The sequence below is a fragment of the Lotus japonicus genome, chromosome 5 (genome assembly GCF_012489685.1).
Source record: "Lotus japonicus ecotype B-129 chromosome 5, LjGifu_v1.2".
NCBI lineage: Eukaryota > Viridiplantae > Streptophyta > Magnoliopsida > Fabales > Fabaceae > Lotus > Lotus japonicus.
In genome coordinates, this window is record NC_080045.1 from 20,068,419 (window position 1) to 20,092,773 (window position 24,355).

The window sequence follows — 24,355 nt, forward strand, 5'->3', positions numbered from 1 at the left end:
TTCAGTTTTAAAAACTAAAAAATATCAAGAGAACAAAAGATATTTTATGTTTTTGTTTTTAGTTTTCAAATTATAATTTTTTTAATGTTGGAGAAAATTTCATTCAAACAGTTTCTCAAAATAGTTTTTAAAAAAATTAAATTTAAAATCATACAAAGTCCTAAATCTATAATCTATAAATACTTTCAAAAATATGGCATTGACATAGGGATAAAATGAGAATGCTTCTTGTGGTTAGTGGGTAAAGACGCAATTCCTATGAACGCGCAGTGATAACGAAGTCATCTTGCAGCGTCAGCAGCGTGTATCAAATGTGGTGCTGCAGTAGAGGACGTTGAGCATGTCCTCCGTCATTGTCTAGGGTCGGTGTGGGTCTGGAGCCAGTTTGCGAGGGTGACACCAGGGGTTCCAAGAGCAGCATCTTTCAGACATTGGCTCTTTGCCAAGTTGCATGTTCAAGAGACAGCGTTGTTTTGTGCCATCGTGTGGAACCTATGGAAGTGGCGGAACAACTTTGTTTCCGACCAGGTCCATGGCAATCTGGGGAGGTGTTGCAACGAATACATGTTGAAGTGCAAGAGTTTCAGAGGTGGGGGATACAAACGACGCAGTTGAGCACGGTGGGCATTCATTGTGATGATTGTGTGGTGCTGCACACCGATGGTAGTTAGTGTTGCGGTGATGATAGGATGGGTGGTGGTGGAGTAATTCGTGACCAATTAGGGTGCTGGGTTTCTGGTTTTGCAACGTTCCTGGGTGCAGGCACTGCTTGGCAAGCGGAGGTGATGGCAATTTGCTTAGGAGTTGGGTTTTCGTTCAGTGGCTTGTTATGTGGACAGTATGGAGGTGCAGCATATGTTGAATGGCAGTGGGGATGTTCAAGACCATTGACACAAGGATGAAATTTTGGCAGTCTGAAAACTTCTCGCCAGAGATTAGAGTGTGACTATTGATTATGTTTCACGGGAAAGGAACACAATAGCTGATGCTTTGGTGAAAATCGTCGTTAGTGAAGCCTGGGGGTGGAAGGTTTGGAGGATTCTCCCCTCTGTGGTGGTTCCCCTGCTTTGCCAGGAGACTTTAGCTTATTTTGTTTCCCAATTTTGTTTCCCATTGTAACAAAAAAAATTTAGAAAGTGCGTATAAATAACTCTCTCACACTCATTTCTCTTCAAATCATGCAAGATCTAATAAAGGTGAGGGTCTCACCAATTTTTTCTCTCTCTTTCTCTCGCTAAACCCTTTCTCTTATTCTAAACGGAAGTGACCATCTCCCTTTCGCCTAACCCTCTGTTGCATCTCTTTCTTCAGAATATGGTAAAGTCGCTCCAGTCAGGAGTTTGAAACTAATAATACTGTAGCATCTTAATATGAATTCCATTTTTTTTTTGAAAGATGAAGGAATATCTATTAATATCCAAAAAAAACCCCTAAGGACAGCACCCTTAGGGAGAAAAGATAACCCAAAAAAAAAAACGAGTTATCTCAACGATCAAAAGAGAACCCAACTAGGCCGAAAAAGGAGCAATACCGGGCTAAAAACCAAACCGGACAGCAATGGAAAATAAATTAGGTACAAGTGTATAACATACTAGCTACAAATCTTTCCGTATGAAACCACAAAAAAAAAAAAAAATACTAGCTGCCAATAGGTATATGGGGCTCAACCGCTCAATGCTACTCCATTTCACTTGTGAGAAGAATCTGACGTATAATTCAATCCCAGTATCCCACTTCATCCTTTCTTTCTCCAGTGTTAGTATCTCCTTTCTAACCAGATAAAAACAGATATTGCACATATACATTCCAGATAGGTAATATTGCTAGCGATTGATAAAAACTGCTAGCAAAGTCATCAAAACTTTGTTCTAGTTATAATAGCTAATGAAAGGCGAGACATAGTAAGCGTCGGCCCCCGGAAAAGAAAAAAGAGCTCATCGAATCATTTGATTGTGCAGCAACTCAACAGCAGCGGCAACCACTCCCTTTCCTTCACCAGAAACGTCCAACCCTGGTTCTACAATCTTTCTGTTTAGAAGCTTGTCAAGCTCCCCGCGTAATTTCTGCATAACCAGTTATCATGAGATTGTTTAGTTCAAGCATGTCTCAAAGCAAGTTACGAAGACATTTAATTTGGTGTGAAAAGATTGAGGGAAATGAAATTTGCCTTTATCAACTCAATGACACTCTTCGAAGCAGAGAAATGAAGGTAACCTCCAAGCATCTCTATGCCATCACCACTTTTGGAAGGGACAAGATTACCACCAAATAGAAGTAGGGCATAATCTGAAATGTTAGTGGAGTCTCTAATATAGATGCTGGTAGTTTTCACTTTTTCACTATATACCAAGTAGGGCAGAGGAAAGATGTGAACCCCTGCGTTAACAGAAGAGGGGTGGATGTCGACCTTCCCGACTTCTTTAGTGTAGAGTGCTGTCCGTTTTCCTCTTCTTTTGCACTGTACAACATTAGGGTACAGACCAGCACAAAGAATTGCACAGACCATCTCCAGATCATGACTATACTGGTTGTAAGCCTGCAGAGACATGCATTATGTTTGATAAACCACAATCCTAGGCCTTGTTCAGAATTAGCCAAAACTTTCAGAACTAAACAGAAAAAGTGAGAAGTTCCCAGACTAATAAAATTAGTCCATAGGAATCTTTTTCACTAATTTGCATTCAAGAGTGTGAAACTAAATTGAGATAAAGATGGGAAAAAGTACTTCAATTAGAAATAAAAAAGCAAAAGAGACTTGGGCTTACATTAGCACCCCTGGACTTGTCAACAAATCCAATGTCAGATAATAAATTGAGGAATTGCATCCTCATATCATCAATCAACCGCAAGGTCGCTGGGGATAGGAAATTCTCCCAACAAAAATCTTTTTCATTCCCACTACGTTTTGCCTCCTTCCATCCTTCAAAAGCTTTAAGAAGCGCAATATGATCGCTGAATAAAAAATACATAACTAATGAAGTACAAGCATGGTTAACGCAGAAAAGCTTGAATGAAAACTATCAGAAGAGAGTTTTTTCTCACACTATCAAATATCAATAACTAACCTGCAAGAATCACCGGCAAAAGATCTTTTTGCTGCATCAGCTTCCTCTTTTCTGTTTATGGGTAAGACAAATGGGTTACGATAAGCAAGAGCAGCAGCAATAGTTAAGGCAGGATTGAGGCATTGAAAGATAGAGCCCATGAGAAGCATCTTTCCAATATTTGGGTCCAAAGGTATAGTACAAAGATGCTGACCTGTAAAAGACCAAGTTAGCTAAAAAAATAACCAAAGCTTAGGTTAAATAACTTAAGGAGACAAGCATATCCAGCAAATATATACCCAGTGGAGTAAGGTCCTCTTTCTCATCTAATGCGCCAATTGTTTTGAGAAGTTCAATAGCATTCTGAACCGCAAGAGAATCTGGTGGCTGAAGTGCCTTTTCTAAGAATGATGCCACAGTTCCAAGCTGCAAGCTTTTAATATGCAGGCACAACTCTTGCAACGGTGTTCGGAGGATTTCAGCTAACTGATACTCTGGCATAGCATCGTGGATCAGTTTAGGATACAACCTATAACACACTCCGGGTTGCACTCGACCAGCACGACCGCGTCTCTGAAATAGTATACCAATTAGTAAAAGTAAAATTTGCCTGTTCATACTCTGTTTCTGTCTTTTATCTTATCCATTTCTTTTGGGGTGACAAAGCAGAAAGCAGTAGAGTCAATCACAACAATTAGAACAACGACATTCAGCAATAACAGCAAGCTTAACCTGCGATGAGTTGCTTGTTCAATGAGAGCAATAGACCTTGTATGCTGTAACAAAATGTTTTAAAATATCAATACCTGACGAGCTGAAGCCTTTGAAATCCATGATGGTAACAAGCAGGCAAGCTTATTTAGAGCATCATAGCTGGTCTCCTTTGCTTTACCACAGTCTACGACATACACAACATCATCTATTGTGATGCTACTCTCAGCAATATTTGTTGCTAGCACAATTTTTCTGCATTTGCAAAATAGCAAGAATCAAAACCTAGATGCCACAATGGTCTTCATTTTGCCTCTGCATTTGCCCATTTATACATACAACTTGCTAAAGAAATGCTCACACAAGTTCCTCACAAAATTCTCCAAGCAAATTTTGGAAACAAAAATCTGTCATGTTGATATTAGCAAAAGAAACATGCTATTGCTTGCCTCTTGTTAGGGGGAGGACGATCAAATATTTCACATTGGTTGACAGTAGGCATTGAGCCATGTATTGGAAGGATTAAGAACTTGCTAGGATCTCCAAGCAATCTGTTTCCCTTAAGTTTGTCAAGTAGCTTAGAGATTTCATCCCAGCCGGTAAGAAATACAAGAATTGCTCCACTACCTTCATTTCGACATATATACTCAATTGAAGCCTCTACCTGAAACATCATAGTAATCGAAATGAAACAGGCACTCTTCAAGCTGATTCAACATACTGAAGAAATTTCAATATAAGAATAGACCACATCAGTAAGGAAGATAGTAATTAGTACGAACAGAAAAATAGTTGCAACAGAGAATATAGGATGCAAAATTCATCGACAAAGAGGAAAGTCAAGAAGCAAACTATTAGAATACTAATCTAGATTCATTACCATATTTAACACAGATTAGAATATTTGTTCACTGTCGTATGACTGTAATTAGTATACTTCAGGGTTGAAACAACCACATGAATGGTTTTATAGTATATATTTCTAACACATCCACCAGGTTGAAAGTATAGTACGGCTTTGCCTCCAGTTGTTAAATTTGTCATTATCATTTCCCCAGGTGAATCAACCCAAGTCCCAATAACAAAATTTAACAAAACCTAACCTATAATGGAATGGAAGTAAAACAATAATAGTTTGAAAATGTAATAAAGCCTCAAGATTTTTTTTGTGTAAAAGGGAAAAAAACCTCATGATCTGAAACCAAGCCTAAGTGACAAATTAATATCAGAAGTTTCTTCTTTTTGGTTGAAACCAGAGTATCCAACATTAACAGCATTGAGTAAATTCTTCGCCCCAGATGGTGGCACTTCACAAGTTTGTTCTGGCATAGAATGGGGATTACTTCTGATTATTATTATTGGAGCTTGACTTGCTACATTGGTGGTAACATTTGAGGAAAGTGCGTTTCATCACGATAATTCTCTAACTTAGAATTGCATGATCACTTATTATATTTCCAATCGCATTGAAATATGGTGAACGTTGATTGTATCGAAATCCAGATGAGATCGTTAAAGGATTATGGATAACTCCTTGAATCTCAGGAGTTCTAATCCTTGGACGACCTCAACTGGATTTCGATACGATCAACGCTCACCATATTTCAATGCGATCGAAAATATAAGAAGTGAATAGTGATCATGCAATTCCAAGTACTACAAGTTTAGAGAATTATCGTGGTGAAATGCCACCAACTGGGGTGAGGAATTTACTCAATGCTGTTAATGTTGGATACTCTGGTTGAAATAAAAAATTGTTAGAATATAATATAAAACCATTCATGTGGCCTTTACCCAACAACTTAAGCTGTTATGTAAGGGCCACATGAATGGTTTTATATTATATTCTAACAAAACTTTTGATGCTTCTTGACCAGATAATTACATACTAAGCTAAAAGAGACTGCTCAACAACTGATACATCTAATTCAACAGAGGCTTCTAAACTAGCTCCAGTAAAAATAATCAAACTTCCAATGCTTTTTTACCAGATAATTTCACACTAAGCTAAAAGAGTCTGCTCAACAGCTGATGCATCTAATTCATTCAATACAGATTCATCTACAAAAAAACAAAAAATACTGTGCACATACATACCAGACCCAAATCAATCTGTGAACCTGACCAAGCTTCAAGAGATTTTCTAACACCCAAGCTGTAGTTCTTATAATGAGTATCTACATCAACATCCTGTAAGAACAAGGAGATGGGTAAGAACTAAGAACCATACCTACATTTATAATTTTATATATTACCATGACTGAAAGGAATAATTCCTATCTAACATTAGGAAGATTGTATTATTAACAAGGAACAATATGGAAATACAGAAGAAAGAGAGAAAATGCTCCCAGCCAAGGAAAACTCCTATGTCTCCAAGCTGGTGGAAGAAAATGCATATCCCATTCTCCCCCGAAACATCCTTATATAATGAAATCTGGGATCTATTCTCTCTCATCTAACTGACTTTTCCCCTTCCATTTAAATTGGGACCAGGGGCCTATCAATGGCAATGGCCACAGGTGAGCCCATTAGTAAAAGTAGTAGGAGGAAAAAAAACTCTCAAGCAACAAGATATAAGGAAATTAAGAAAGCATATCCCTAATTGCAAGAAAAGAAATTAAGAAAGCACATCACTAAGGTGCAAATCTTTTGATCCCAACACTAAATTGACTCTGCAACTACCACAGTATCATGAATTGACATCAATAAGACATCGCTAAGACACGAATACAAGATTCTAATTGACCAAGAAACAAAATCAGCAGATTCATGAATCTTCTAGACCTAAATTTATGGATTATTAGTTCAAAACATCTTAGTTATATCATGAAGAGTCGAAGACTGTAAATACATGGACTGATAGGTCAAATATACATGCCTCAAACATTTCAGTCAAAGGATCCTTCTTAGAATCCTGTTGTTTCCTTTTTCTCCTTGAATTTCCCTCAAAATTGTCAAACTCTGGCTTGATGGTGTATCGAGTTTTCTCCAACACATCTTCTAGGTAGTGCTCCGCTACAGGAAAAGTAAATCCCTGGCACATATGTCCAAATAAAATAAAAAACAATGCTATTTGCATTGAAATCCAAAATTATAACTCAATAACATAAAATCTAAAAATAAATGCAATACCGGTATGTGTATAGTTGGGGCATTTCCAAAGTAATTCGAGAACAAATCAGCGTTGATAGTAGCACTCATTACAATGAGGCGTAAATCAGGGCGTCGAGGAAGAAGATCACGTAAAATTATAATTAAAAAGTCTTCATTCATGCCTCTTTCATGAATTTCATCAACCAGCAAATGACTAACGCCGGTCAACTCCGGATCTTGGACCTATTCAAAAATGAAGACAGAAAATATGTCAACCCCACAGACTGCTGGGAATAACATATGTATATCCCAGATAAGGCTGCAAGATTTTAGCTTTATATTTATCCTCTACAAAATTTAAGATAGATATTTAGACTAGTCTTGTTACAAGCATCACGACCACAATCTGCAGGGCAAGAAGTGTTAATGACCAACTATCGAAAAAGCTTAAGCTACTAGGTGAAGGCTCATGATTGATGTTGTTCCTAACACAATCCCTCATACAAGATCTTTGTGGCCTTAAAGTGTGGATAATGCACATGCTACCTGACCTTATACTGAAATTCAACCTTTATTTAGAATATTGGGGACAGGACGGCAAGGAATTCATTCCTGACAAATGGTTATAGAGGCTCCAATATCATGCTAATTACCAACTCTCCCTAAAGCTTAAGTTGTGAGATGAGGGCTCATGAATGGTTTTTTACTTAACATGAAGTAACAACGCACCCTCACCCCCACACACTCACACACTCCCCGCCGCAAGAAAAAAAAAACTCAGTACAAATAGCATGGAGAACATTAGAATCTAAGACAAAGACCAGTTATTGACAATTGAAGAAACACTTGAGCAGGTTTAGACAGAAAATGAAATCTTAAAATCACTGAGACTCAGTTTGGGTAAAATTACCAACTGTCGAAGTAAGACACCAGTGGTGCAGAAGAGAAGGCGTGTTTCTGCAGAACGTTTTGTTTCAAGACGGATGTGGTATCCGACTGTTTCACCGAGGATCTCGCCCCGTTCAGCAGATATTCGAGCTGCAACAGAAATCGCAGATACACGACGAGGCTGAGTACAAATTATGTTGCAATCAGCTCCACGCAAACATGATACTTCTTCTTCCAGAATGAATTGAGGCAGCTGTGTTGTTTTGCCACATCCTGTCTCTCCTGAAACTACCAATACCTGCGCTAACATCAGCCAAATTACAATAGAATCTTGGAATGACATCAATTGATGATAATTCAGGAAACAATTATAAGTGAAAATATTAAAAGAAGTCAAAACAGACCATGCATTATAGTGGCAATTTATTCCACATTTCCACTGACAGGTCAAGCAACAAAGTTTGTCCATTTATTTATTTCTTGAAGATCTATAGATAATATTTCTTACAAACCTATCAGCATCAAGCCAATAACCGATGATAAATACGACATTTTTGTCATGATAAATAGCTCTCCCCACCTGATTTTTGCTAACAGCTTTCAGAAACTCAGACTTCATTTTGAATGCAGGAAGCTTCTCCCTAAATGATTTCATTTCCTTCAAAGCATCACTTGCCTGCATATTTCCAATTCTGACATAAATTTAAAATGCAACATAATGCAGTCAAGTAACTGCCACAATCAATTTGAACAGAAGATAACAGATTTACAGTCATATTCCTACTAGATGCTTAGCTACCTGCATAAGTTTCTGCTTTTCCTTGAGTTTAACACTAAGTTTCTCCTTTGAAGAATCAGTCTGCTGTGAAGAAACAGACTTTGTAGTACTCATTGATTGTTTATGTCCAAGGTCAGTTGATACAGAAGGCAAACTAGCAGTTTCTGTCTCCATTGACTGTGAGCTGTTCAAAAGATTCCCTACTCTCCTCTCAATGTCTGTGGACATTCTAATCTGTGGAAGACCAAACATTGTTAGTATATTTGAAATTTTGAAATAAAAATTGGTGAACAGAGAATGAAATAAGCTAGGTCTGCTCCACCTCCTTCTGTGTTGTTCCATGGCGCTCATCAAGATCTGCACGGTAATCAGGCAGTGGAACTTTGCTAACAACGAGAGTCTTCCCCTTATTATAAGCATGGCTTTCTTTGCGCAAGTAAAAATCAGATAATTAAGAACTAAAGATGTTGGACAATATACAAGATTGAGCTTTACATGTTCACATGTAGAATCAATAAATGCTAAGTATGTATTGCATGTTATGCAAGAAATGATTATTTCACAAATTGATTTACTGCCAAGAACTCAGAAAGTTTTGCACAGCATAACTGCCTGGGACTTCTAGATGCCAACGTAATACTGCTGGCATAAGAATATGCACACATAAGTGAGTCAAAATATCTGATCCACACCAAGTACTTAAACAAATCCAAACCAAACTTTGTTTGCTGTACAGTTTGGTCTAGTGCATGTGCACATTACCATGAACAATTTTCACAGTCCAACTGTCCAAGCGACATTTTGGGATGCTAATTTGTGACAATTATTTATAACATATTTTCCCAGAGCCAATAGCACTAAAGCATTTTGTTAAAGCTTGGTCAGGGTGTCAAATCCCAAACACACCACTTTTAAATGTATTTTAGCCTACCATCACCTTCCGCAGTCTCTCAGTCCATGCCAAATTATTTCATTGGCCCACTTTCTAACCAATACAATTCTAAAACAGGACCTTATCTGTTGCTAATTTGTTATAACTGAATACACACATACATGTATATCGAAGTTACAGTGAAAATCATGATTCGTGTGGTCAATTACCTGATGTGTTTGGTACAGAACCTAATTGTTTTGAAATTGAGATTGTTATCTAATTTACACTATTGTTAATATAGTTAATGTTATATAACTTATGTTCAGTTATCTACATTTTTGGGCACATTAGCCAAGTGCAATTCATAAGAGCTCATGGCTTGGCTTGTGAAATTCACAGAACGTGAAGTTCAGTTTGAGGTTGATCCTCAGAAAGACCTAGATTGGACTGTAATCACCCCTAACTCACACAACAGCATTAAACGAAACATCGCATCAAACTAGAATTAAACAATTTGGGATGAGGAATCAAACATTAGCATGAAAAAAATGAAAAATGGGAGAAATAAACTAGTTATCATTTATTTCTAGTGATATCAGATTAAGTTATTAATAAGGACAAACAGATTCAGCTCATCTAAAATAAAGATTTTTATTTATTCATTTTATTTTATAAATAAATAGAAATCAGCATCATAAGTCATAACCAACAGCAAAATTCTGAATATTTTTTTTCAAGCAGGTGCATGTATACTATTATGACATCAACTTGAAAGTATAAAATTGAAAGTATAGTCCCAATTCACTTTCTGGGTAAAATGATGAAGAAATTCAAAGTATTCAATGAACATACAAGTAAAGACCCTGCTTATAAGCCATATCAGCTAGGGTTTGCTGGTCACCAATGCTGAAGTAACGCTTGATAATCAGCTCCTGTTCCCCTCCTCTTTGCATCTTCTCTATCTTATCCCACCATTCATTCTCATTAAACACCTCCTTCTACATCTCACAAAAAAAATTAAATTAAAAAAAAATTAAAATCATCTAATTGTTACAACTTCAAAAATTCTAAGCCAATAACCATTTTTCCAATCAAATTGAATTTATTTACCTCGGGCTGTTGTTGCCTCAGGCGCTCAGCTCGCCAAACAGGGTCCCACCATCGTTGCTCGCCGCGTCCGCCACCACGGCCGCCGCTGCCTCCACGGCGGCCTCCGCCGCGACCGGAGGATGAGGCACCGCCTCTGCGGCCGCCGCCTTGGTAGTTGGGGCGGAAGGACATGAGGGTGGCGGTTGTGATGCGGAGGTTAGCGGGGAAAAGTTTGGGTACGGGCGGGTGTATGGAGGTGAAGTAATGGCAGTGGAGAGTAGGGCGGAAATGCCAGGGAGGCATTTATTTATAGCAGCAGGGAGAGTGGAGAGTGGAACATGAGCATAATAGCAAAGACGCTAGGTGGACACCACTTGGGGTTTTGGGAGGGTGGATTGCAACGTGTTGTGTGGGTTTTGGGTTTTCATTTTGATGTCACCCCTTCTCATTTTGATGTCATCATATTTTTTATAAAAGAGTTTAATTTCTATGCACCGACGATGTAAAGTTTTTTTACACCGTCAACCAATCAGATTTCAAGGATGCGAGAAAATCTCTCTTTTTATTTAATTTTATTAATTGACGTGACACATCCTTAAAATCTGATTGGTTGACAGTGTAAAAAAACTTTACACCGTCGGTGCATCATCCTTTTTCTCTTTATAAAACTCAAAAATACGCGTAATTTGAAAAAAAACCCACCTGTCCACCCCCCGTCATTTTTCGAATTATGTTTTCATTACACCTCTTCACCTTACACTTTTAGAGAGATATCAGGGTCGTGTATAGAAATTTTGGCGCCTAAGGCGAGCTTTAAAAAAAATCTTTATAATAATCTTAAAAAGATTTAATATATCATATAAATTATCAACTTTTTATATCAACTTCTAGCTTTTTGAGGTGATCATTTATTAGTGTTTTATAATTAAACAATTCTAACATTTCACTTTTAATAGATAAGATATCTAACTCATTAATTCAATATATCTCGTAACATTGTTTGCCTTATATATGTTTTAAACAATTTTAACTTTGAAAAACTTCTTTCAGTAGTAGTATAAAACTAGAGCTTTTAAAAGCTACTTTTAAGTCAAAGTTAAAAACTAGAGCTTTTAATATCTAACTCATTAATGCCTTAGGCTTTGTTTGACCCAACTTATTTTGGACTTAGGTAGTGTTTGGCCCAGCTTATTTTTGACTTAAAAGTCACTTTTAAGATAAAGTTGGGCCAAACAGATTTCACTAAATATTCTTTAACTTAAAAGTCACTTATTTTTACTGAAGAAAAATGCTAAAAGTAACTTTTTATAAAAAAAATATTTTGAGGAGCTTTGAAAAAAAAGGAGCTTTTTTCTAATCCCTGTGTGTACCCAGTCTCGTGAAATCGTTCTCGTAGTTTTCCTCTCTTCCTCGTGAAACACTCTTTCTCATTATCTTCCTCAACATCGTCTTCCTCTTGAGATTCTGCAGTAATCCGCTCTCCACCGCCGTTCTCTCATCATCTTCCACCCTCCGACCACCTCCACGGCCAGAAATCAAAATCGGCGCCACCGCACCTACGATTTTCCCTTGGAAATCCCGATGAAGGGGAGAGAACAGAGAACCCGTGCAAGAAGAAGATGTGCAGGATCAAATTCAGCGAAGAGCAGAAGGGGAAGATGCTCGAATTCTTCGAGAATTGGGTTGGAGATTGCAGAAAGCAGAGGAAGGTGTAAGACCCAAGATTTTAAGCTTAGGATCAGTGGAAGAGATTTCCATTTACGATTAGGGTTGATGTATTGTGAAGGGAAACCTGAACTAGAGTTTACCAAATGAAATAAATTTATGAAGGAGAAAGTTCAGGAAAAGTCAAAGGATTACATCATGATCGATAAAAGTTATAGTACGATCGTTATACGCTTAACCTAGGTCAGAAACCCTAGTATATAGCTAATTTTCACTTTTAGGCACGACGGAAGTTAATTCCAAAAATCTTCAGAGAAATGTTAGAACTTCTCTTTTTCCATATATCACAATCGTTTCGAGGCGAAACTCTAGGATCTACGAACGTCCGATTCCAATCATCGGAAGTTTGCCGAAACCGGATCCCTGGTATTTCAAAACCCTAGAATCACCCGACTATGGGGACTTTATCTATTCAGAGCTTCAAATGAATATTCTACACGCGTACACCCATTTCTCTTGATGATTTCAATCTTTCTTCCGAAGGAAGTTTTCTATTCCGACATTCGATGCAAAAAGCAACTTATCGGGTAAAATAGTTTTATACCGACTATGCATTAGTTGCCAAAAATACAAGGAGACCTCTTTATAGTTTTGGAATTCTTTCGCCAAAACATATCTATTAATTCACGGAGAATGACGCCGGAAAAATCAGATTCGCGAAACTTTCATTTTCCCGCGAATTTCCAACCTCTATATATAGCCAAGAAATGAGAAAAAAACAAATATCTTACCCATTTCTTCCCAAGGAGGCCGCGAGTTTGCTAAGGAGAGGAGGAGAAGAGATTTTGTTCAATCCTTGCTTGATCGTTGATTAATCAGTTGCTGCTTCAAGGTTTCGAGGTATAGTCGCTAATCCTTACCTCTGATCGCTTTTTCCATAGCTTTTCTGTAGAGTTTTCTGAGCGGATAGTTTATGGGTTTTTGCAAAACTATCCTGAATCTTTCATTTCTGATTCTAAACCTCTTCCTTATGCGCCCAAGATCACTTCTGCCGGATTAGATTTTCCGTTATGTCGCCGGAATTCCGTCGGAATCAATTTTAGCCTAAAATACCCATTTTTGGAGTTTTTGGTGTAAAGCTTCAACCTTTAGGCTGAAAACTATCGCCTTAGCTTAGTGCTAGTAGGATTAGTTGTCATAAACGTCGTTGGTGACGTCCCTGCAAAATTTTATTTTTGGGATTTCAGTTTTGAAAATCCTAAGTTAAAAATCATGACCAAAATACCCCTGCGACAGTTTTTGATCCGATAATTTTTCCGAGTTCAGAATACCCTTAGTTACGGCTTATGAAAGCATAGGAACCAAGTTTGATCGAAGAAAAATCGAGCCCCATAATTACCTAAAGTGGCCGAGCCCTATTAAGGGGGAGGAGGAAAATTTCCTTTTCCGAAAACTTGTCTTTCGCGCTAGGTTATCGTACCTTAGAGTATAGATTACTTCGTGTAACCTTAGTAAGTGTCGATAGCTTAGTTTTCGATAGATTCTGATAGTATTTCTGTGACTTTGCTTTAAAGGAACTTTTGAGGAATTTCCTGAGGAGCAACGCTTTGCTTGTGAGGAAGAGTTAGAAGATAATCCTGGAGAATCTGCAGGTGAGGGCTTCTCACTGAATCTCTAGTTAATGCTTAGGGTCGATGTTTCGACATTGTTTACTGTTTATGCACTGGAATTGTGTGTGATTGGAAAATGTTTTCTGAGGCTTCGGCTGACAATGTAGATGATTCATCTACTGAATGTTTTTGAGATTGTCTTACATGCTATGTGCTATGTGGGTAATCTAGGATGTGTGGTGCATGCTTTATATGTTGAGTGCTAAGTGTTTATGATGCGATGTATTGATATATGACATGTTGTTGATTGTGATGATTTAAATATGCTCTGTACTGGAATCTGAGATTCTGAATGGTGAGAATAGCGGGCAGGTCATGCCGATTTTATTTTGAGAGTTTTGAGAAAGTTTGATAGGACGAACGAGGTTCGGGCCTTAATTTGGTTTAGTGGATCGAGACATCCTCTGGAAGCGACTTGGGATTGGGAGATCCTGCAAATGTATAAGACTTGCGATAAGACAAAAGGGAATCTATTTTATAAAGAAAATTCATAAGACCTTAAATAACCTCAAAATCTTTAAGTAATGATAACAACCTCGAAGGAAGGCATTGGAAGTCAAATCATAGTTTTGGAAAAACGAGGAGTGTCGTCGGATCCAAGTGTTGAGGAGTTGGGTAAGTTCTGAGTATGTTGGTACTCCTTCGCTCGTTGAGCAGTTTGTTAGCCATCCAAGGGATGAGCCGAGAAGCTTCACTGAGGCGTGAGACCTTGTGAATGCGTGATACTCCACTGAGGCGTGAGACCTTGTGGAAAGCATGGATCTTCACTGAGGCGTGAGACCTCGTGAACAGCATGAAGCTTCACTGAGGCGTGAGACCTTGTGAATGCGGGATACTCCACTGAGGCGTGAGACCTTGTGGAAAGCATGGAACTCCACTGAGGCGTGAGACCTTGTGAGAGCATGAAACTTCACTGAAGCGTGAGACTTCGTGAGAGCATTGATGACCCGAAGAGTCATCGTGAGTGGTTGCACTCATTTTATGATTATTGTATTTTGTCGCAGAATCGACTTTACCTTAGGGTAAGCTTTTAGAGACATTAATTTAGCTAGAACACGTGGCGACGTGTCGAGTGAGGCCGGAGACGTTGTTTGGCTAATCACTGCATTGCATGCACTCATTAAGTGGTTTAAACACGGCGAGATACCGGACCACGGCGGATTCCAAAATTGGTTATAAGACCAGGATTTCCGCGTAAGAGCGCTGCTAGGTGACTCTTAGTAGCAGACCGAAATGGCAGGCCTTCGGGTTTTATGCTGATCTGGCTACATGATGATGTTGGAGTAAGAGGCATCACGGGCCGAAATGGCACCACCGTGGCTGGTGAAGGGCTGATCCGATGATGTCCATCCGTTCCGGATTGCATATTGGTTGACTGGGTTAACCTGCATATCATTTCATGCAACATGCATACTGACATAGTTGATGAGTGTGTTTGATACTTGTTAGTTCTACTTGATGCATGTTAACTGTGATTTACAGTCGTTATATTCTTTGTGGAAATATGCAACCCTAGGATGTTATCCCTAGTTATAAGCCTAAGTGGCTATTATCTTATTTATATTTATTGGTGCTATTATTTACCTAATTCTTTGGAGTTGACCCTCGCGTCTTCTGTGTGTGCTTTGGCGAACAAACGCCCTTTGTCAGATGTCTTCGGCGGGCTGATTCATGATGGTTCATCCTTCGGGAGGAACTAGGGTTGAGATGCGGGAACTGGAGCGTATCGCGGTAGCGAGAGGAGGACGGATGGTGTACATAGACTAGGTCGTTCTGAAATTCAGATTCGGACGACGATCATGCTAGCATGTAGGTTTTAGTGCTGGTGTGAGCTCCTCAAGATGGGATTAGTGTAGGAGTAGAGTCTTAGCTCTGAACATCATTTGTTTCTTTTGGGACAGGGTAGTTTCCCACCTATAGCTTTTTGTGTGGTTTCTTTACAGGAATCACAGAGAGTTGGTTGGACTTAGGAGGTCTTGCTTCAGGTCGATGGGCCAGCTTATTCTCAGTTTTGAGGGATGGTGTTGCGGACACTTGACCTTTCTCGTGGATTGTACCTTTTGCCTTCGGGCGTTACACTTTTCTTTCCGTCACTGGAGGTTTACTCGTGACGAGGTTACTACTACAGCGGGGGCTATTTATATATTGTATATTAGTTCTGATTATTGTTACTGTTGGGTTTTATTTAATTCAGTCTTGTCTTAGTTATTATCAAAAAAAAAAATATTCACGTTTTTCCGCATTAAGTTTACTTTTGGTTACTAAAGTGACGCCACCGAAATCGGGGTGTTACAGAAGGCACAATCCAAAAACTCTGCGATAGAATTGGCGTGTCCAAAGAGACCTTCTAGGTTTGGATTCTGAAATTGGGAGAAAAAGATCAATGGTGGTGGATATGGGTTTTTTTTTTTAGAAGTGGATATGGATTTCAATGATTTGATAAATTGTGGTGTCTAAATTTCCACTCCCGATATTTTTACTATCATCGAAGATGTATCAAGGAACCGAGAAGGGAGAGCTAATCTGTGACGTCTTTCCAGCTTTTGAAGCTCTCCAGTCTGCCACAAGGACTCTTCTTATTGATTTTGTGTCTATCACCTCTTGCTGGAAAGAATCAATGGTATACGTATGAGCTAAATAATTTTTGGGAGCAAATCAAAACTCCAAGAATGTCTTTGAAATGGTAGGAGTTGTATCTTGCACAATTCTGGCATACTTCACCCCATCTTTTGGCTAATGGAGATGGTAAAATGAATGCTAAAATTGTTGGTGATGTATATATTCATCTAGCAGCAAAAGTTCATCCATCTGCAAAAGATTGGTCCCAATGTTTCTATCTCAGCAAATGTTCGTGTAGGCTCCGGCGTCCGGCTAATCAGTTGTATGATCTTAGATGATGTTGAAATTAAGGAAAATGTTGCGGTTATAAATTCTATTGTGGGATGGAAGTCATCGCTCGGAAGATGGTCGCTTGTGCAGGCTGAGTGTGACTACAATGCACAACTTGGAATAACCATCCTAGGAGAAGCATTGTTCTTCCTCATAATGTCAGTGTGCAAGATGATATTGAGTTTTAAAAAACAGAACAATCCTCACAGCACAAATAAAAGCACCAATGTTCACATTTACCAAACTACTTTTAACTTAAAAGTAGCTTTTAAGTTATATAAAAAATGAAAATTCCCAATCAGCTTCTACTTTTTTTTTAAATCTCTAGTTTTTAACTTTGACTTAAAAGTAGCTTTTATTTTAATTTTGAAAAACTATAGATGTATAAATCATAAAAAAATTACTAACAGTTGTAAGTAAAGACAAATCAATTTTTCAATTTTGGGAATATTGTAACAGTAACATATATGTTATTTATTAGTTTTTTAGGAAATGTAAGTTTGCTAATACAAATCACTACTACTAATTTGCTACTAATATTTGTTAAAATTGCACTTCTCACATTACACTTTTTAGTTTTCACGTAGCAATAAATTAATATGACAATTTTTTTTCATTCTTTCATTACCTCTCTTAAGTCTCAATAATATATACTATATAAGTATTATTTTTTTATTTTTTGGGGGCCTAATGCGTTTTTTATTCTTTTGAGGCCTAAGGCAAATGAGAGGCCTACCCTACCCTGAGAGATATAAGAATAGAAGAGTGATATAAGTGATATGAAATGTGATGTGATAGAAATAGAAGAGAGATAGAAAGAAAACAAAGTGGAAATAAATTGTAAAAGAAAGTGAAGTGTGAGTATATCATAACTCGTCATTTTTCTCTGTCTACCGCACTAACACTAATTCCTCCCACCACCCCATTTCTCTGTTTCCCTCAACACACTAAGCTCTACAACCCAATCTCTCTCAACTTAACTCAAATTTTCTTCAATTTCATCACAAATCAAGTCTAGGTATGACAATCTCTCTACCCCTTCTCGTTTTTTGTTGTTTTGATTTCGTTTTGTATTGCATTCTTCTTGGTTCGAACGTGTTATGTCATTACTGCACTTTCAAAGTGCGGTATGTTTTTTTTCATGCTTTTGATGTTTAAGCACTTTGAAAGTGTGGTTTGTTCTGCACTTAATAGGTACAGTTTGGATTCTTCTCCATTCTGCATATGTATGCCGCACTTATAATGCAGTTCTATTTTGCATATGCATACCACACTTATAAGTGCAGTTAGTATATGCACTCGTCCCCACTAAGGATTATTGGGTTCCAAGCACCTCATCACGTAGAAGACGCAGTGGTGTTCAGGTGGACCATGAGGGGAGGAGGAATATGAAGAAGACCTGAAACTGGGGAGCAACAACAGTACGAGGACAAGGACCTTCATATGGTGCATGGGGGCAGCAGGACGATGATGATTGTCATGATGATGATGATGATGATGATGATGATGATGATGATGATGATGAAGAGCATGTGCATGGGGACGTAGAAGACGTAGTGTTTAGGTGGACCATGGGGGGGGGGGGGAGGACAAATATAAAGAGGACCTTGAACCGAGGCAACAACAACTATACGGGGACGAGGACCTTCATAGGGTGCATGGGGGCAACAGGACGATGATGATGATGATGATGATGATGATGATGGAGAGAATGTGAATGGGGACGTAGAACACGTGGTGGTGTTTAGGTGGACCATGGGGGGGAGGATGGATATGAAGAGGACTAGAATCGGGGCAACATCAACAATACGAGGACGAGGACCTTCATATGGTGCATGGGGGCAGCAGGACAATGATGATTGTCATGATGATTATGATGATGATGATGATGATGATGATGATGATGGTGATGATGATGATGATGAGGATGATGATGAAGAGCAAGTGCATGGGGAAATAGAAGACGTGGTGGTGTTCAGGTGGACCATGAGAGGGATGACGAATATGACGATGATGGTTGTCATGATGATGATGATGATGATGATGATGATGAAGAGCATGTGCATGGGGACGTAGAAGACGAGGTAGTGTTTAGGTGGACCATGAGGGGGGGAGGACGAATATAAAGAGGACCTTGAACCGAGGCAACAACAACTATACGGGGGCGAGGACCTTCATAGGGTGCATGGGGGCAATAGGACGATGATGATGATGATGATGATGGAGAGAATGTGAATGGGGACGTAGAACACGTGGTGGTGTTTAGGTGGACCATGGGGGGAGGATGGATATGAAGAGGACTAGAATCGGGGCAACATCAACAATACGAGGACGAGGACCTTCATATGGTGCATGGGGGCAGCAGGACAATGATGATTGTCATGATGATTATGATGATGATGATGATGATGATGATGGTGATGGTGATGATGAAGAGCAAGTGCATGGGGACATAGAAGACGTGGTGGTGTTCAGGTGGACCATGAGGGGGATGACGAATATGAAGAGGACCTAGAACCGAGGCAACAACAATAATACGAGGACCTTCACATGGTGCATGGGGGCACATGACGATGATTGTAACATCCCGATTTCTGGGTGTCACTTAGTAACTCAAGAAACGGCGAAAATCTTCATCTCCCTTTCTTCCTCCTTGCCCGCGGGTTGGTGATGGTGAATGGGTGAGATATTTTGTTTTTTTGGCTATTTATAGGAGAGAGAAATGCAGGAAAGTGAATATTTCGTGATTTCGATTTTTCCTGTACATTCCTCTGTGGATTCTAAGCGAGTTTCTGGCGACCGAATTCCATAACTCAAAACAGGTTTCTTGCATTTGAAGTAAACGATCCAAAAACGGTATGAATCAATTTAACCCGAAAAACTACTTTTTGCAGTTGACGTCGGATGAAGAAACCTCGTTCTGAAGGAAATAAGATTACGCGGATGGAAACTTAGTTAGAAGCTCCGAATAGAAAAAGTCTTCATTCATGGTCTAAATTAAAGTCCTTGAGTAGTTAGAACATAGTTTCGTCGGACTTCCGAGAAGTGAAACCTATCGTGTGTATAGTTCAGAGTTTCGTATTGAAACACTGGTCATGGAAAGAATAAAGAGAGATTCATATTTTCTAAAGATTTTGAATTTCGCTTAAATAGTGCTTTAAGAGCGGAATTAGCCTTTCACGAATGCTCTTGCCCTAAGGCAGAATTGAAAAAGGCTCGTGCTATAACTTAGCCTAACTATAGTACTATCCTTAGTCATTTCCTGAACTTTCTCCTTCATTAAGTCTTCCAATTTTGCAAATACTTGTCCAGATTCCTTTCACGATACATCGAATCCTAAGTGTGAGTAGGAAACTAATTATTTAATCCATAAGTAAAAACTAGGGTCTTACAATGGCCACATGGGAGACCCTATTCACAAGTGTCAGCATTGTGGAGCCATGTTCTGGTATGATGAAAGAAAGAGAAGGAAAGTACCTACAAGAACACCAAAAATTTCCTCTATGTTGTTTGAATGGGAAGTTTCAGCTACAATTGCTCAAAGCTGCACCTGAAATTCTTCAAGACTTGCACACAAATGAAACTGGTAGAAGTCGACATTTCTTAAAGAACAGAAGGATGTTCAATGGAATGTTTGCATTCACGTCTATGAATGGAAAGGTGGACAAAAACATAAACAATGGACGTGGTCCTCCAATCTTCTTGCTTGGAGGATAAAATTACCATTCTATTGGTAGTCTCATACCTCCAATTGGTTAAAGCCCCAAATTTGCCCAGCTTTATATTTTTGACCCTGAAAATGAGGCTGCTAGGTATTCATATACTTATCAATTTGTAGTCTTCTTATATAGTATTTTAAATATACACGTATTCTCTAACTTGCTTATGTTAACCGATTACTTTTTCAATTGAAGGTCAAGTGGTGATGCTCATAAGTTGGATGAGGTGATTGTCAGCGACTTAAAAAAGATTTTCGATGTAGAGAACCCTTTAGTTAAGTCATACGGATATGCTAGGGAACGATACAAATGTGGTGATTTTTCTAATCTCAAGCTAAGATTAATTCACCGGAGGGACAAGGATGGCAAAACTTATAACCTTCCCACATCATCTGAGGTTGCTGCATTGGTTGTGGGTGACATAGATGCCTCTTTTAATAGAGAGATCATTGTTGAAACACAGTCCAGGTTGCTCAAGCATGCATATTAACCTCGTATCCGTCATTTCTTGCACTTCAATATCCATTATTGTTTCCTTACGGGGAGGATGGATGGAGACGTGGTATTTTAACAAAAGATTATGATGCACCTAGAAGAACGAGAAAAAGGACGACATTGCTATGCGCGAGTGGATTGCATATAGGTTGCGAGACAGAAAAGGAGAATCACCTATCTTTCTTCAATCTAGGAGACTGTTCCAGCAATTTCTTGTGGATTCTTATACTATGGTTGAAGCTGATAGAATGCGATATTATAAGAAAATTCAGCCGAAACTGCGAGTGGAACATTACAAGGGGTTCCATGAGTGCTTGGTCCTTGGGGAAACAAATGTAGCTGCAACATGTCAGCGAATCATATTGCCAGGATCATTTTCTGGAGGGCCAAGATACATGTTCGACAATTGCAATGACTTATTTGCCATTTGTAGATATATGGGATATCCTAGCTTATTTATGATATATAAATGTGTATCAAGGTTTAAGAGTGTTATTAAATCAAAGTGCATAAAGTGGTCTTGCTTCAAACTCAACAAGAAGTTGTAGGAGAAAAAGAAAACAATGTGGTAGGTTTTGAGGACAACTATTTATGTTGTTTTTTTGAAGCAAATAACCAAATGGACACTTTGATGAGTAAATTGGGAAGCTAATTATGTGCATGTTGAATCTGTGATGAGCAGGGCCATGTGATTACAGTGCAGAGAAAGCTAGTGACATGGCAAATGCAGCCAAGGATACTATTGAGACTGTGAAGCAAAAATCACAGGAAATGAAAGACAGATTAGGTGGCGCAGACCAGTCCTTCCACCTCCGCTTGTATCACCAGATCAGTGATTTCTTGATTTGGCAACTTCGATTCTCAGTTTATACCTGTCAAGCTCCAACCGAGCAAGCTTTAGGGCTCTGTACATGCCAAGCGTGCTTGAGAAATCCACAAAGGCAAATGCATACCCGTTACGTTTCACAACTTCTATTCTTGTGATTGGCCAATAATAAATAGAAGTGTTTCTTGAGACGATATTTAACATGTTTCTCACTGAGTGGTCTATCAAAACCAATTAGAAACGTAGTTGTATTCCTGCGGTTGGACAAACGATATTCCCTATGCTTTGAGTACTCAATCCTTATGGGACGTTGAAGAAGTGTTGACTTATTATACATGACAGCTTTTGCAGCTTCGTCCACCGTGGAGAACCTAATGTAACCATACCCTTAACAGTTTCGTTCTCTATCTCTAACCAGATAGAGATAATCAATCCTTCCACATTTGTGGAAGAATTTTTCCACATCTGATTCTTGTACTTCAAACGATAAGTTTGCAAGTAGAAGTGTTCTGATTTGTGGGGGTGAACGCGTTTTATTGGCAGCAACCTCTATCACACGCTTGTTCACACTCAATTGATCTTCATCAAAGAATTTTGAAGAACGAGCTCGCTTGAACTTCTTATGGTGCTTAGCAGAAGCTTCATCTTCAAAGGACTGAGAAGAACTTGATCTGCGAGCTCGCTTGACTACAGGTTCACATCCAATTTGAGATTTTGTAATGAATTTCGCAACAAGATAACATAAAACATTCTTCACAGTATGAAGGAAGTAATTCTAGCTTATTTATCACTATGACATGCAATCTAGAATGACCTGAAATCAATTTTTTTTGTTGAAAGACGAGGTTTGAAGCCTGAGGATAGACCTGACATACTTTGTAGAGTTTTCAAAATGAAGTTGGACGAACTAATTGATAACAGAGACAAAGACGTAGAAATATGGGGATGTTTTGTGGCCACATTCAGAGAGTGAGAGGGATGAGTTTGTGATTAATGAAAGTCCAATTGTAAGGGACAAAAACAATTAAGATTTAGTGGTGTTTACTTATGTGGATGATTCATTTGAGGGAGGGAACAATATGCGTGATATTGAGGAAATAATGACATCTCCTATTAAGAAAAGGAGAGGGAGGCCTCCAAAGAAGCGTGGCGGGAGTGTGTCGGTGGGTGGCTTGAGGAAGGGTCGTCCCAAAGGGAGTAAAAACTGACCAACGACTTTGGGTGTTTCTCAGTTTCAACTAAATTTATCATTCTAAACCCTTGATGTCATTTATTTTATCATTATAATTTTAAATTAAAATATCTTATGTAAAATTATCATCTAAAGAATTTTTCTCATTTAACATGTTTTATTTTTTAAAAAATACGAATATATGATTAGAATATAAACTTAAAATATATATTTCTAACAACCATTTATACCTTTTTTGTAATTTAAAATTGGAAAAAGTTATAAAAATATAATATTACATAAAATTTAAATTTTATATTACAAAAGTCACCCGTGCATTGCACGGGTTACTCCACTAGTTATATATAAAAGAAGACTTTAGAGTTTATGTGGTCAAGAAAAAAAGTATATATTCAATCTAGGGTTGAAAACTAAGCCAAACTTGCTAGGCAAGCATCGAGATACACAACAATGATGATTTTCGTAACCCAAAGACTTCTCTCATCATAAAAACTTTCTCAATAAATTTTGGAAAACTCAAGATCATCATTTTAAATAGTAGTTTGCAAAAAACAATCTAAAAGGCTATTACTACATAGCATTAGTCATAAAAAAATTTGCTAGGGCACGTTAAACATGGAGCTTTAATCAACTTCGTAGGTGGATCAACGTTTACCTTAGGGTCGATGGACCAACGTTTACCTTAAGGTATTATAGAAACAATGTACTTGTGCTAGACACGTATCCCGGTGAGGACGAATCATTGTTTTGCTAATCATATTGCACTCATGCATACACGTGATGAAGTCTCAGGCAGAGTACTTTCGTATAGCAGGAAGTGACGGTCAACCAAGCAGAGTTGTATCGTTCCTGACTATACGTGGAACAATAGGAAGTGAAGGTCAGCCAGGCAGAGTTGTATCGATCCTATTGATGTCCGACATAGCAAGCAGAAATGGTCAAACCAAGTAGAGTTGGACCATCTTGACTATAGCCAAAGGTGATAAGCGACACCCAAGCAGAAATGGTTAAACACGAGGCAAGTGTTACGACTGTCTCGAGGTGCCCAGCCATTAAGCGGCAATACCATTGGTTTGCCCCGTCACCAAGCAGAGTGACGTTATCCGGGTTGTTTCGACATACATGGCATTGACACCCCATGCATCTACCATATTTGATGATGTGATGATGATATATTTGTTAGTTGTGATATGATAACATGCTATGTATATACACTAGGATAGACTATGCAGAACCTATATATGTATATATCCCCTTATCTTTCACATGTTGTTTGTATTATACTGTATACCGTAGTTGACCTTCGCACCTGCCTTGTTTGTCTGTTTGTGTTTGGGCAGTCGGCAAACTGCTAGACGACGATAGATGACGATGTGAGCAGATGTTACTCTATGTGGAAGAACAGTAGAAGACTTTAAT

General features: G+C 38.6%; 1 protein-coding gene across 2 annotated transcripts; it reads right to left on the minus strand.

Annotated features, from left to right (window-relative positions):
- Window positions 1–1,536: 1,536 nt before the first annotated feature.
- Window positions 1,537–10,835, minus strand: LOC130720120 (DExH-box ATP-dependent RNA helicase DExH1). 2 transcript variants are annotated; one of them, XM_057570738.1, is made up of 16 exons: window positions 10,502–10,835; window positions 10,244–10,389; window positions 8,840–8,939; window positions 8,539–8,751; window positions 8,320–8,415; window positions 7,762–8,037; window positions 6,891–7,094; window positions 6,637–6,792; window positions 5,853–5,945; window positions 4,205–4,419; window positions 3,851–4,010; window positions 3,344–3,617; window positions 3,066–3,258; window positions 2,766–2,952; window positions 2,168–2,536; window positions 1,537–2,063 (listed from the first exon to the last, which is right to left on the minus strand). In XM_057570738.1, exons 1-16 carry the CDS (start codon window positions 10,781–10,783, stop codon window positions 1,935–1,937), a joined length of 3,093 nt encoding a protein of 1,030 aa, XP_057426721.1. In that variant the 5' UTR covers window positions 10,784–10,835; the 3' UTR covers window positions 1,537–1,934. The 2 variants fall into 2 exon arrangements, with proteins under 2 accessions (XP_057426721.1, XP_057426722.1); XM_057570739.1 differs by lacking the exon at window positions 10,502–10,835 and having other exon boundaries at window positions 8,840–8,943; window positions 10,244–10,381.
- Between the last annotated feature and the right edge of the window lie 13,520 nt (window positions 10,836–24,355).